This window comes from Cherax quadricarinatus, chromosome 25, assembly GCF_038502225.1.
Source record: "Cherax quadricarinatus isolate ZL_2023a chromosome 25, ASM3850222v1, whole genome shotgun sequence".
Lineage (NCBI taxonomy): Eukaryota > Metazoa > Arthropoda > Malacostraca > Decapoda > Parastacidae > Cherax > Cherax quadricarinatus.
The window spans coordinates 3,473,779-3,489,635 of NC_091316.1; the positions used below are offsets into that span (position 1 = coordinate 3,473,779).

The following is a 15,857-nucleotide window of genomic DNA, read 5'->3' on the forward strand; positions in this document are numbered from 1 at the left end:
TCTTGACAGCCAGGTCTGTGTATCTCAGTAATGCTGACCCACTAGTGTAGTCTTGACAGCCAGGTCTGTGTATCTCAGTAATGCTGACCCACTAGTGTGGTCTTGACAGCCAGGTCTGTGTATCTCAGTAATGCTGACCCACTAGTGTGGTCTTGACAGCCAGGTCTGTGTATCTCAGTAATGCTGACCCACTAGTGTGGTCTTGACAGCCAGGTCTGTGTATCTCAGTAATGCTGACCCACTAGTGTGGTCTTGACAGCCAGGTCTGTGTATCTCAGTAATGCTGACAAACTAGTGTGGTCTTGACAGCCAGGTCTGTGTATCTCAGTAATGCTGACCCACTAGTGTGGTCTTGACAGCCAGGTCTGTGTATCTCAGTAATGCTGACAAACTAGTGTGGTCTTGACAGCCAGGTCTGTGTATCTCAGTAATGCTGACAAACTAGTGTGGTCTTGACAGCCAGGTCTGTGTATCTCAGTAATGCTGACCCACTAGTGTGGTCTTGACAGCCAGGTCTGTGTATCTCAGTAATGCTGACCCACTAGTGTGGTCTTGACAGCCAGGTCTGTGTATCTCAGTAATGCTGACAAACTAGTGTGGTCTTGACAGCCAGGTCTGTGTATCTCAGTAATGCTGACCCACTAGTGTGGTTTTGACAGCCAGGTCTGTGTATCTCAGTAATGCTGACAAACTAGTGTGGTCTTGACAGCCAGGTCTGTGTATCTCAGTAATGCTGACCCACTAGTGTGGTTTTGACAGCCAGGTCTGTGTATCTCAGTAATGCTGACCCACCAGTGTGGTCTTGACAGCCAGGTCTGTGTATCTCAGTAATGCTGACCCACCAGTGTGGTCTTGACAGCCAGGTCTGTGTATCTCAGTAATGCTGACCCACCAGTGTGGTCTTGACAGCCAGGTCTGTGTATCTCAGTAATGCTGACCCACCAGTGTGGTCTTGACAGCCAGGTCTGTGTATCTCAGTAATGCTGACCCACCAGTGTGGTCTTGACAGCCAGGTCTGTGTGTCTCAGTAATGCTGACCCACTAGTGTGGTCTTGACAGCCAGGTCTGTGTGTCTCAGTAATGCTGACCCACTAGTGTGGTCTTGACAGCCAGGTCTGTATATCTCAGTAATGCTGACCCACTAGTGTGGTTTTGACAGCCAGGTCTGTGTATCTCAGTAATGCTGACCCACTAGTGTGGTCTTCACAGCCAGGTCTGTGCATCTCAGTAATGCTGACCCACTAATGTGGTCTAGACAGCCAGGTCTGTGTATCTCAGTAATGCTGACCCACTAATGTGGTCTAGACAGCCAGGTCTGTGTATCTCAGTAATGCTGACCCACTAGTGTGGTCTTGACAGCCAGGTCTGTGTATCTCAGTAATGCTGACCCACTAGTGTGGTCTTGACAGCCAGGTCTGTGTATCTCAGTAATGCTGACCCACTAGTGTGGTCTTGACAGCCAGGTCAGTGTATCTCAGTAATGCTGACCCACCAGTGTGGTCTTGACAGCCAGGTCTGTGTATCTCAGTAATGCTGACCCACTAGTGTGGTCTTGACAGCCAGGTCTGTGTATCTCAGTAATGCTGACCCACTAGTGTGGTCTTGACAGCCAGGTCTGTGTATCTCAGTAATGCTGACCCACTAGTGTGGTCTTGACAGCCAGGTCTGTGTATCTCAGTAATGCTGACAAACTAGTGTGGTCTTGACAGCCAGGTCTGTGTATCTCAGTAATGCTGACCCACCAGTGTGGTCTTGACAGCCAGGTCTGTGTATCTCAGTAATGCTGACCCACTAATGTGGTCTTGACAGCCAGGTCTGTGTATCTCAGTAATGCTGACCCACTAGTGTGGTCTTGACAGCCAGGTCTGTGTATCTCAGTAATGCTGACCCACTAGTGTGGTCTTGATAGCCAGGTCTGTGTATCTCAGTAATGCTGACCCACCAGTGTGGTCTTGACAGCCAGGTCTGTGTATCTCAGTAATGCTGACCCACTAGTGTGGTCTTGACAGCCAGGTCTGTGTATCTCAGTAATGCTGACCCACTAGTGTGGTCTTGACAGCCAGGTCTGTGTGTCTCAGTAATGCTGACCCACTAGTGTGGTCTTGACAGCCAGGTCTGTGTATCTCAGTAATGCTGACCCACTAGTGTGGTCTTCACAGCCAGGTCTGTGTATCTCAGTAATGCTGACCCACTAGTGTGGTCTTCACAGCCAGGTCTGTGTATCTCAGTAATGCTGACCCACTAGTGTGGTCTTGACAGCCAGGTCTGTGTATCTCAGTAATGCTGACCCACTAGTGTGGTCTTGACAGCCAGGTCTGTGTATCTCAGTAATGCTGACCCACTAGTGTGGTCTTCACAGCCAGGTCTGTGTATCTCAGTAATGCTGACCCACTAGTGTGGTCTTGACAGCCAGGTCTGTGTATCTCAGTAATGCTGACCCACTAGTGTGGTCTTCACAGCCAGGTCTGTGTATCTCAGTAATGCTGACCCACTAGTGTGGTCTTCACAGCCAGGTCTGTGTATCTCAGTAATGCTGACAAACTAATGTGGTCTTGACAGCCAGGTCTGTGTATCTCAGTAATGCTGACCCACCAGTGTGGTCTTGACAGCCAGGTCTGTGTATCTCAGTAATGCTGACCCACTAGTGTGGTCTTGACAGCCAGGTCTGTGTATCTCAGTAATGCTGACCCACTAGTGTGGTCTTCACAGCCAGGTCTGTGTATCTCAGTAATGCTGACCCACTAGTGTGGTCTTGACAGCCAGGTCTGTGTATCTCAGTAATGCTGACAAACTAGTGTGGTCTTGACAGCCAGGTCTGTGTATCTCAGTAATGCTGACCCACTAGTGTGGTCTTGATAGGCAGGTCTGTGTATCTCAGTAATGCTGACCCACCAGTGTGGTCTTGACAGCCAGGTCCGTGTATCTCAGTAATGCTGACCCACTAGTGTGGTCTTGACAGCCAGGTCTGTGTATCTCAGTAATGCTGACAAACTAGTGTGGTCTTGACAGCCAGGTCTGTGTATCTCAGTAATGCTGACCCACTAGTGTGGTCTTGATAGCCAGGTCTGTGTATCTCAGTAATGCTGACCCACCAGTGTGGTCTTGACAGCCAGGTCCGTGTATCTCAGTAATGCTGACCCACTAGTGTGGTCTTGACAGCCAGGTCTGTGTATCTCAGTAATGCTGACCCACTAGTGTGGTCTTGATAGCCAGGTCTGTGTATCTCAGTAATGCTGACCCACTAGTGTGGTCTTGACAGCCAGGTCTGTGTATCTCAGTAATGCTGACCCACTAGTGTGGTCTTGACAGCCAGGTCTGTGTATCTCAGTAATGCTGACCCACTAGTGTGGTCTTGACAGCCAGGTCTGTGTATCTCAGTAATGCTGACCCACTAGTGTGGTCTTGACAGCCAGGTCTGTGTATCTCAGTAATGCTGACCCACTAGTGTGGTCTTGACTGCCAGGTCTGTGTATCTCAGTAATGCTGACCCACTAGTGTGGTATTGACAGCCAGGTCTGTGTATCTCAGTAATGCTGACCCACTAGTGTGGTCTTGACAGCCAGGTCTGTGTATCTCAGTAATGCTGACCCACTAGTGTGGTCTTGACAGCCAGGTCAGTGTATCTCAGTAATGCTGACCCACCAGTGTGGTCTTGACAGCCAGGTCTGTGTATCTCAGTAATGCTGACCCACCAGTGTGGTCTTGACAGCCAGGTCTGTGTATCTCAGTAATGCTGACCCACCAGTGTGGTCTTGACAGCCATGTCTGTGTATCTCAGTAATGCTGACCCACTAGTGTGGTCTTGACAGCCAGGTCTGTGTATCTCAGTAATGCTGACAAAGTCACATAATTGGATCTTAATATAACGCTTTCTTTTATGCTAAATTTTATGAATCAATCTATTGCGAGACAATTAACACTTGACGTTCTTGACCTAACACTAATGTTGTTGTTACCGAATCCTGAATTACTCACGAAATCGTAATGGCACGATTGTAAACAAACCACGGTACGGGTAGAGACTGAACTCGCGGCAAGCTAGTTATAAAACTCCAAGGCCAGAGCTGGCCTGGAGTTTGACAACTCACTTACCGCGAGTTCTAACCCCACTAGTACCGTGTTTTGGCTGAATTCTGAAGTATGGGAAAGTGAAGTTGAGTGTTTTTACCATGTAAGCACCAATCGTTTTATATATGGAAAAACAAACTCTGAAAACGACTCTTTTTTCCATGCTCACTTGATTTATCAATATATTATGGAAGAGTCACTGAACACAACCATGACGCATAAATGTATACGTCCATCACTGTGATGAATGGTTTTCAAAACCGACAAGTTGAAGAATTGAGACACTTATGCAACACATGGGAATCTTTATTGAAGAAACGTTTCGCCACACAGTGGCTTCATCAATCCAATACAAAGTAGAAATGGGTAAGGAGAGGAGGAGTTCAAGGTAATCAGTCCCTCAACCTGGAAACGATGTGTTCAGAGTGATGGACTGAACACATCGTTTCCAGGTTGAGGGACTGATTACCTCGAACTTCTCCAGTGACACCTCCAAGTCAAAGCAATAAAGACAACCGGAAATACAAAAGCTAGTGTTTACTCTAGGTCCGGCAGTATGTCCTGAGCAGCAATAATAATAATAATAATAATAATAATAACAATAATAATAATAATAATAATCATCAAACACTCCAGAAGAAATACGAACACTGTCGACCAGTATTAAAACAAAACTTACCCGAGCTACATAAACTTTAACTCGGAAAAGCTACGTGTTTTATAATGTAGACAGGAGGGCACCACACTGTGCTACGGTACATTGCTTTCAAGGGGACTGGACTGGGACCAGGCAGCCGGGATAGCCTCCGGAAGGGACTCCTGGTAAACTATGCCGCATCTGAGGTTTAATGATTGCATTCTCAGGTCTTGATAAACAGTGTCGACACCAGAATCGATCTGGTCATAACTGCTACACTTGGACCCCATACACATGCAAGCACGTTAATACACACACACACACACACACACACACACACACACACGTGGCGAGGTGTCAGAGTGGGCACCTGTGACCCGTGGGGTCCCACAGGGGTCAGTCCTAGCACCAGTGCTGTTTCTGGTATTTGTGAACGACATGACGGAAGGAATAGACTCTGAGGTGTCCCTGTTTGCAGATGACGTGAAGTTGATGAGAAGAATTCACTCGATCGAAGACCAGGCAGAACTACAAAGGGATATGGACAGGCTGCAGACCTGGTCCAGCAATTGGCTCCTGGAGTTCAATCCCACCAAGTGCAAAGTCATGAAGATTGGGGAAGGGCAAAGAAGACCGCAGACGGAGTACAGTCTAGGGGGCCAGAGACTACAAACCTCACTCAAGGAAAAAGATCTTGGGGTGAGTATAACACCAGGCATATCTCCTGAAGCGCACATCAACCAAATAACTGCTGCAGCATATGGGCGCCTAGCAAACCTCAGAACAGCATTCCGACATCTTAATAAGGAATCATTCAGGACCCTGTACACCGTGTACGTTAGGCCCATATTGGAGTATGCGGCACCAGTTTGGAACCCACACCTAGCCAAGCACGTAAAGAAACTAGAGAAAGTGCAAAGGTTTGCAACAAGACTAGTCCCAGAGCTAAGAGGTATGTCCTACGAGGAGAGGTTAAGGGAAATCAACCTGACGACACTGGAGGACAGGAGAGATAGGAGGGACATGATAACGACATACAAAATACTGAGAGGAATTGACAAGGTGGACAAAGACAGGATGTTCCAGAGATTGGACACAGTAACAAGGGGACACAGTTGGAAGCTGAAGACACAGATGAATCACAGGGATGTTAGGAAGTATTTCTTCAGCCACAGAGTAGTCAGTAAGTGGAATAGTTTGGGAAGCGATGTAGTGGAGGCAGGATCCATACATAGCTTTAAGCAGAGGTATGATAAAGCTCACGGCTCAGGGAGAGTGACCTAGTAGCGATCAGTGAAGAGGCGGGGCCAGGAGCTCGGACTCGACCCCCGCAACCTCAACTAGGTGAGTACAACCAGGTGAGTACACACACACGACAAGCGCCTTTGTCAACTGGTAACTAACATATACAATAGGCCTAGTGTCTAATCGACATGTGGCTAGGACCGAATGGTAACTAACACAGTCACAGAGTAGTCAGGAAGTGGAATAGTTTGGGAAGCGATGTAGTGGAGACATGATCCATTCATAGCTTTCAGCAGATGTATGATAAAGCTCATGGTGCAGGGAGTGTGAGTACACACACACACATCCTGCAGACTATCCGCGCAAGCCGGGGCTCCGAAATTCCAATGGGATGGAAACAGTGTAGTCGCGACTACCCTATTGTATATGGTTAAACCGTGGGAACCCGCAAGGTGCGGCTTCCCTATACATGTACATTATTTCAGGCTATGAAACAGAATTCTTCTCCAGGCTGAGGGACTGACGACCTCAAATCTACATCTTCAAGGGTGATGGACTGATTGCATCGTCTTCACATCTCTACTGCTCCTGCCTACTTTCTGTACTCGACTGAAGAAGCCTACTGTGTAAGCGAAACGTTTCGGAATAAAAATGCCTAAATGTTTCCTATGTGTCTTACTTACCAACTTGTCGGTATTGTATACCATTTTAATATTCACTTGTACTGTGTGATGAACCACACAGTGGTAACTAACACTAGTTATGTTTCAGTGTTATATTCCAGTACACAGGATGTGCTGCATGCCTGAATTAATGAAATCTGTCGGATTGAGCTTGAAGAATTCGGTAAGGCGACGAGGGTATAAAATATTCCAAAATGTTTCTGGTACGCATCTTTGTCCTGGTGTGTGATGGATGACAATTAATATCACCGAAAAGATCATTAAATAACATCATAAGATAACACTGGACTGCGGGGGGCGGGGGGGGGGGCGGAATAAACACATTCACTGAAGTGTTCTAAGTGAACATTGTCCTCAGACTTTCGACAGTCATGTCATTTTGTCATCTCACTGCAGTACTGCACTGTGTAGAGGGATGCGTCTGCAGGTCAGTGATTTCAGTGAAAGGAACAACATGAACACAGCAGAGTTGGGTAATCGAGGCTGGGACCCTGGGTAGCTTAAGAAGAGATTGGACAAATATATGAGTGGGAGGGGCTGGGTTTAAGAGGTGTGTGGGTACAGGAGTAAAATTTTTGGTAACTTTGGGAAGGGGTGCTTTTGATAAGGACCTGCCTTGTATGGGCCAGTAGGCCTTTTGCAGTGTTCCTCCATTCTTATGTTCTGTTTGTTGGTGAGAGAGGACAGTATCACATTACACACGACGGTGATAATCGCACCAGCGGCAACCTCACTACATGTGTGACGAATACTGGGAACGTGAAGTGGCAAGATACACATACACAACAAGGGGTATCAGAGGCAGCCAGTATTACAATTATATTACACGTATCACTGCCTGTGCACGACCATCCCACCTGCCAACCACACTGTCACCTCTAACGTCACTACACTACCTCCCACCGCCAATCACTACATATCAACACCAATACCACAAGCAAACAGACACAGGTACAACTAATGTGGCATTTTATTGTTGCAACGTATTGCTCTCCAGGAGCTTTGTCAAGCTCGGAGAGCGAAGGAAGAACAACAATGCTTAGTTCTCCCATTAAGTTTCGACATGCACCAGAATACTGAGTTATCAACACCAAAGACTTGGACTATAGCAGAGTATAAATATTGTGCTTTATCGACCTGGCTTACTCGGCAATGATTGTTTAACCAAACAAGTTGTATACATGTTCATGTTTTGTATTACGAAGGGAAAGCTAGCTGAGGCATTACAAAAAAACTATTCCGTTGACATTAGAGTTTTTAACGAAGGCTGACAAGAGAGATTTATCCAAGTTAACTTAGGCTGCAGGCTTATTTTGGTGCAAAAATGAAAAAAAAATCAGAGTGAACAGGGATAACAGGAATACGAAAAGATATTCACCTCTCCACCCGCCCCAGGATCAAACCCAGGCATTTTGTTGAGAATCAAGGATTCTTTTACTGAGCAACGAGAGGCACTGAAGCACAGTCTATAAAATGCTGTATGGGAAGACTGGACACACTCCAAAATTGAAGTTTATTGGCATAAAATGGTGGGAGAGGGAGGATGGTGAGGGTGATTGGATGTACAGTAGAGGGGGTGAGTGTGGTTGGGTATTACAAGGGAGGGGGGATTCTGGGGATCAACGCCCCCTCGGCTCGGTCCATGGATCAGGGGCTGATCAACGAGGCTGTTACTGCTGGCCGCACGTAGTCCAATGTACGAACCACAGTCCGGCTGATCTGGCACTGACTTGAGGCATCTATCCAGCTCCCTCTTGAAGACAACCAGGGGTCTATTGGTAATTCCACTCTACAGAAGACGACGAAGAGTCACTGAGCTCCTCAGGAGTGCTAGAATATCTGATACACGAAAGGAGGCGCTGACCAGGGAAGTGGAAACTATCGAACTTAAGTTAAATGACTCTTACAGGAACCAGGAGAAACAGGAGCAGCTTAAAGCTATTAGTGAAATTAAAAGAAATGCAAAAAATCACTCCCTACGAAAGTAAAAGACTGGGCAGACGATGCAAAATGCCGCCAATAAAAAGTAGGGGCGCCATTGGTACACTAAGGGAAAACACCATAAGTGTCCGGGGCCTAAGACTGTTCAACAGCCTCCCATCAAGCATTAGGGGAATTGCCAATAAACCCCTGGCTGTCTTCAAGAGAGAGTTGGACAGATACCTAAAGTCAGTGCCGGATCAGCCGGGCTGTGGCTCGTACGTTGGGGTGCGTGCGGCCGGCAGTAACAGCCTAGTTGATCAGGCTCTGATCCATCGGGAGGCCTGGTCATGGACCGGGCCGCGGGGGCGTTGATCCCCGGAATAACCTCCAGGTATGGCTGGTGGGAGGCTGTTGAACAGGCGAGTGTGGTTGGGTATTACAGGGGAGTGGGTGAGTGTGGTTCGGTATTACAAGGGAGGGGGTGAGTGTGGTTCGGTATTACAAGGGAGGGGGTGAGTGTGGCTCGGTATTACAAGGGAGGGGGTGAGTGTGGTTCGGTATTACAAGGGAGGGGGTGAGTGTGGTTCGGTATTACAAGGGAGGGGGTGAGTGTGGCTCGGTATTACAAGGGAGGGGGTGTAACGGGGGAAAGAATTACTGCAAGTAGAGCAGAGTGGTGGTGGGGGAGTACTACGCTCGAGGTAATGTAGATTAAGCACAGTACCTGCCTGTGGTCGCATTATATAGGGAGGGGAGGAGAATCCGGGAGAAGGTCGGGGGCGGGTTCCTGACGGATATGGAAGACAGGATCTCATCGATGTCAATACACATACAACCCGCACATGTGCGGGATATATGTATATTGTTCCAGCCAATTGTATTGTGTTGTTTTCGTTTTTTATGTCACTTTTTTTGCCACGAGCTTATTGTTCATAGTTCAGAGTCGAGATTTTGGAAGGCAGTGTGGAGGATAAGGTGTAGTGGCAAATGTTATGGAAGGTAGTGTGGAGTCTACCTGGAGGGTGTTCCAGGGATGAGATAGACGTTTTATTGAACATTGTTGTGAGACGTGATCATGAACAGTGTTTTGCACGGTGATTCACACTTAGCAAAACTTACACTCGCTAGGCTACTGTACTTTGTGGCGTCAGCAGTAGTAGCAGCAGCAGCAGCAGCAGCAAGCCGTGGGGTCGAGACTTCGCCAGCCCTGAAGCCATTATAAACTGACCCACATCCTGTAAGCAACCGCTCCTCTCTCCGTTCCCCCACCCCCTTTCCCTTTTCCCTTTTCTTTCTTTCACATATATCCACTCACAGTATGTTACCCGTAGTCGTTTCCGGGGGTCACCGCCCCTGCGGCCAGTGTGAGATATCCCATTTGCGACATCAGTATCTAGAAGTGCTAATCCCTGATATCCTGACCCTGGTTTGGGAATCTCGGCTCTCTGAATGAGCACATGGTGGCGTTCCCATGGCAAAGCCTGATGAACTAGGGGGAGAACTAGCCGGACTTTTAAACTGCAATAGCGAGGAGTTAGGAAGGGCTTGGTGAGGAGTCTTGGCTGGGACGGGAGCTAGCTAGGTCTCGTCTCTCTGTCTGTCTGTCTGTCTGTCTGTCTGTCTGTCTGTGTCTCTCTCTCTCTCTCTCTCTCTCTCTCTCTCTCTCTCTCTCTCTCTCTCTCTCTCTCTCTCTCTGGGTTGCAGAGTTAGACTATTTTATTCTGCAACATTCCAGTCTGCTTATTGCCCATTACCTTATCATTTCTCTGTAAATTTAATCTTCCCTAGAATTAGCATTACTAGGGCTATTACCAGTACCATTACCGGTGTCATTACCAGTCATTATCAGTGCCATTACTTAGCAATTACATACAAATTCTATTGATGTAAGACCTTCAATAATGTTGTATAAGGACGAGTCTGAGTTGAGACCAGTTGTACTGACCTTGAAGCAGCAGTAATATTACCACCAGGATCAAGGCATGTCTCGCCCGCCCACCACATCTCTGTTTCGCCCACATCCTTCTGCCAAAGAAAACAACAAATACTTGTTACATAAAATATTTTTTTACATAAATACAATAGATTCATTAACAATTTAGTGTCAAGGTAAAAAAAAATATACAGAAGTACCTGCAGGTACGTAGATGCACAAAATAGAATACAGAGAATGTACATCTCAAAATACAAAGATTACAAGTATAACCTTAATTTTTAAAGAGGTGGAGAGTAAGCCAGCGGAAGTCCTCGACCAGATGACCAAAAGTTCCAGCTGTGGGTCATAATATAACTAAGACCCGCGTCAGGAAACACTTGTCCTGTTTCCTGACAATTATACATAATGCATAAAAAATATTGGACCCCGGTCGTGGTCAACATTATACATATATACAATGCATAATATACACCAAGAAGTGTATTTATCTATAGGTATATATGCTACAAGTATACTGTAATCCCTCTTCAAGGATTAAAATATTTTTGTCAAGTGGTGGACAGGTTACCATGAGGCCTTAATGACCATCGTGTGGTCGATAGGCTTCAAACGCCATTAACTTACGATCGTAAATTAACATTTTTTTCCTCTCAATAATAATTTACACTTCTCTCACTGACCTGAGTATTACAGTAATGTACACATCTTTGAACAATTATTATTTAAAAAAAGTTCCATTAGAGTTAATAATAGACCCTATATAATTGCGGTTCTTAATGACCTGTTAGGTCAAGGGGGAGGCAGATTATGAAAGAAGAAGAAGAAGAAGAAGAAAATTATTTTGTAGTTCTATTACACAGTACAGACAGAAACACACAGACAGAAAGAAAAACTTCAAGGACAGTGAAGCCATCACCAAGACTATATAAATTATCACGTCACAACAATCGTCTCACTCGTACCGAAGTGAGAGACCAATTCACCGATGGTCAAAGTAAACAGAATAACCTTCCAGAGGCATCAGCAATCATGGTTAGAGAAAACTCATTCTTTAAACACATTTAGACGGCCCAGCCTCTTGGTCAAACATCGAGTTTTGACTGGAAGACGCTGGAAGCTTAAAGCCTATTGCATGGAGGAAGCGCTAAATCGTAGGGATAACTCAGTGTCATTGAAGATTCTACTTTACCAGAAAAAAAAAACTGGTAACGGAAATAAGGGAGTTGCACTCTGAGGAGAGATGCAAGGAAGACATGATCACGACGTGCGAGATACTAAGAGGCAATGAGAGGAGAGAAGTTACATGGGGTTATAGATGCTGAAAATACTGACGAGTTACAGGGGTCTTAGGAAGTGGATTTCAGGACAAAATCGAGGAACATTGCAATAGACCTACTTGTCCATACTAGGCAGGTTCTTCTCAATTCCAAACTATCCATCTGAAATACTTGTTCAACCTACCGTCACCCTTAAAATAGCTTATACTTGTGGAAAGTAGTGGTAGATATGGCGGAGGTAAACAATGCACAGTCTATGTGCCGGGGACCTGGAGGCCAGAATTTGCTTTGGTCAATTGTAGACTGAAAGGGGCGGTGCCCCGACCCCTGCACCCACAGCAAGGTAGTACAATTGTACCTACAGCTGCTGCTCAAACATCTCAGCTGGTCAGGGCTCTCTCTCTCTCTCTCTCTCTCTCTCTCTCTCTCTCTCTCTCTCTCTCTCTCTCTCTCTCTCTCTCTCTCGCTGATTACGAATATACAGAGTGATAGAGTACTTAAAGAGATAGAACGAGAGAAAAGAGATGCGAAGAATAAGAGGTCAAAGAGAAACACGTCAAATAAAGAACAATAAAGACTTCTAGAGATATAGCAAAATATACAGAGAAAATAGAGAGAGACACTCGGTGCGCTGAACGTGACCTAGTGTGACCTGCCTGACCTTACAACACAAAGGTCACAGTAACGTCACTACAAAATCACTCTGACCTCCCTCCCGCTGCCATTATAATGTATTAGCAGATACAATCAGAAAAAAAATAATTACAATCCATTTTACTGCCAACTTTCTCGTTCTGTGCATATATATATATATATATATATATGTATATATCTATATATATGTATATATCTATATATATATATATATATATATATATATATATATATATATATATATATATATATATATGTATATATATGTATATGTATATATATGTATGTATGTATATATTTGTATGTATATATGTTATTTTTTTTTTTTTATTATCACACCGGCCGATTCCCACCAAGGCAGGGTGGCCCGAAAAAGAAAAACTTTCACCATCATTCACTCCATCACTGTCTTGCCAGAAGGGTGCTTTACACTACAGTTTTTAAACTGCAACATTAACACCCCTCCTTCAGAGTGCAGGCACTGTACTTCCCATCTCCAGGACTCAAGTCCGGCCTGCCGGTTTCCCTGAATCCCTTCATAAATGTTACTTTGCTCACACTCCAACAGCACGTCAAGTATTAAAAACCATTTGTCTCCATTCACTCCTATCAAACACGCTCATGCATGCCTGCTGGAAGTCCAAGCCCCTCGCACACAAAACCTCCTTTACCCCCTCCCTCCAACCTTTCCTAGGCCGACCCCTACCCCGCCTTCCTTCCACTACAGACTGATACACTCTTGAAGTCATTCTGTTTCGCTCCATTCTCTCTACATGTCCGAACCACCTCAACAACCCTTCCTCAGCCCTCTGGACAACAGTTTTGGTAATCCCGCACCTCCTCCTAACTTCCAAACTACGAATTCTCTGCATTATATTCACACCACACATTGCCCTCAGACATGACATCTCCACTGCCTCCAGCCTTCTCCTCGCTGCAACATTCATCACCCACGTTTCACACCCATATAAGAGCGTTGGTAAAACTATACTCTCATACATTCCCCTCTTTGCCTCCAAGGACAAAGTTCTTTGTCTCCACAGACTCCTAAGTGCACCACTCACTCTTTTTCCCTCATCAATTCTATGATTCACCTCATCTTTCATAGACCCATCCGCTGACACGTCCACTCCCAAATATCTGAATACGTTCACCTCCTCCATATTCTCTCCCTCCAATCTGATATTCAATCTTTCATCACCTAATCTTTTTGTTATCCTCATAACCTTACTCTTTCCTGTATTCACCTTTAATTTTCCTCTTTTGCACACCCTACCAAATTCATCCACCAATCTCTGCAACTTCTCTTCAGAATCTCCCAAGAGCACAGTGTCATCAGCAAAGAGCAGCTGTGACAACTCCCACTTTGTGTGTGATTCTTTATCTTTTAACTCCACGCCTCTTGCCAAGACCCTCGCATTTACTTCTCTTACAACCCCATCTATAAATATATTAAACAACCACGGTGACATCACACATCCTTGTCTAAGGCCTACTTTTACTGGGAAAAAATTTCCCTCTTTCCTACATACTCTAACTTGAGCCTCACTATCCTCGTAAAAACTCTTCACTGCTTTCAGTAACCTACCTCCTACACCATACACTTGCAACATCTGCCACATTGCCCCCCTATCCACCCTGTCATACGCCTTTTCCAAATCCATAAATGCCACAAAGACCTCTTTAGCCTTATCTAAATACTGTTCACTTATATGTTTCACTGTAAACACCTGGTCCACACACCCCCTACCTTTCCTTTATAAAGCCTCCTTGTTCATCTGCTATCCTATTCTCCGTCTTACTCTTAATTCTTTCAATTATAACTCTACCATACACTTTACCAGGTACACTCAACAGACTTATCCCCCTATAATTTTTGCACTCTCTTTTATCCCCTTTGCCTTTATACAAAGGAACTATGCATGCTCTCTGCCAATCCCTAGGTACCTTACCCTCTTCCATACATTTATTAAATAATTGCACCAACCACTCCAAAACTATATCCCCACCTGCTTTTAACATTTCTATCTTTATCCCATCAATCCCGGCTGCCTTACCCCCTTTCATTTTACCTACTGCCTCACGAACTTCCCCCACACTCACAACTGGCTCTTTCTCACTCCTATAAGATGTTATTCCTCCTTGCCCTATACACGAAATCACAGCTTCCCTATCTTCATCATCATTTAACAATTCCTCAAAATATTCCCTCCATCTTCCCAATACCTCTAACTCTCCATTTAATAACTCTCCTCTCCTATTTTTAACTGACAAATCCATTTGTTCTCTAGGCTTTCTTAACTTGTTAATCTCACTCCAAAACTTTTTCTTATTTTCAACAAAATTTGTTGATAACATCTCACCCACTCTCTCATTTGCTCTCTTTTTACATTGCTTCACCACTCTCTTAACCTCTCTCTTTTTCTCCATATACTCTTCCCTCCTTGCATCACTTCTACTTTGGAAAAACTTCTCATATGCTAACTTTTTCTCCCTTACTACTCTCTTTACATCATCATTCCACCAATCGCTCCTCTTCCCTCCTGCACCCACTTTCCTGTAACCACAAACTTCTGCTGAACACTCTAACACTACATTTTTAAACCTACCCCATACCTCTTCGACCCCATTGCCTATGCTCTCATTAGCCCATCTATCCTCCAATAGCTCTTTATATCTTACCCTAACTGCCTCCTCTTTTAGTTTATAAACCTTCACCTCTCTCTTCCCTGATGCTTCTATTCTCCTTGTATCCCATCTACCTTTTACTCTCAGTGTAGCTACAACTAGAAAGTGATCTGATATATCTGTGGCCCCTCTATAAACATGTACATCCTGAAGTCTACTCAACAGTCTTTTATCTACCAATACATAATCCAACAAACTACTGTCATTTCGCCCTACATCATATCTTGTATACTTATTTATCCTCTTTTTCTTAAAATATGTATTACCTATAACTAAACCCCTTTCTATACAAAGTTCAATCAAAGGGCTCCCATTATCATTTACACCTGGCACCCCAAACTTACCTACCACACCCTCTCTAAAAGTTTCTCCTACTTTAGCATTCAGGTCCCCTACCACAATTACTCTCTCACTTGGTTCAAAGGCTCCTATACATTCACTTAACATCTCCCAAAATCTCTCTCTCTCCTCTGCATTCCTCTCTTCTCCAGGTGCATACACGCTTATTATGACCCACTTCTCGCATCCAACCTTTACTTTAATCCACATAATTCTTGAATTTACACATTCATATTCTCTTTTCTCCTTCCATAACTGATCATTTAACATTACTGCTACCCCTTCCTTTGCTCTAACTCTCTCAGATACTCCAGATTTAATCCCATTTATTTCCCCCCACTGAAACTCTCCTACCCCCTTCAGCTTTGTTTCGCTTAGAGCCAGGACATCCAACTTCTTTTCATTCA

At 44.9% G+C, this 15,857-nt stretch overlaps 1 protein-coding gene across 1 annotated transcript in view; it reads right to left on the bottom strand.

Annotated features, from left to right (window-relative positions):
- Cad87A (cadherin 87A) overlaps positions 1-15,857 on the bottom strand; it is a 134,775-nt gene that overhangs the window by 91,623 nt on the left and 27,295 nt on the right. The window contains exon 2 of the mRNA XM_070088566.1: positions 10,502-10,581. Within this exon, the coding sequence (XP_069944667.1) occupies positions 10,502-10,577 (76 nt within the window). The 5' untranslated portion in view covers positions 10,578-10,581. The remainder of the gene's footprint in view (positions 1-10,501; positions 10,582-15,857) is intronic.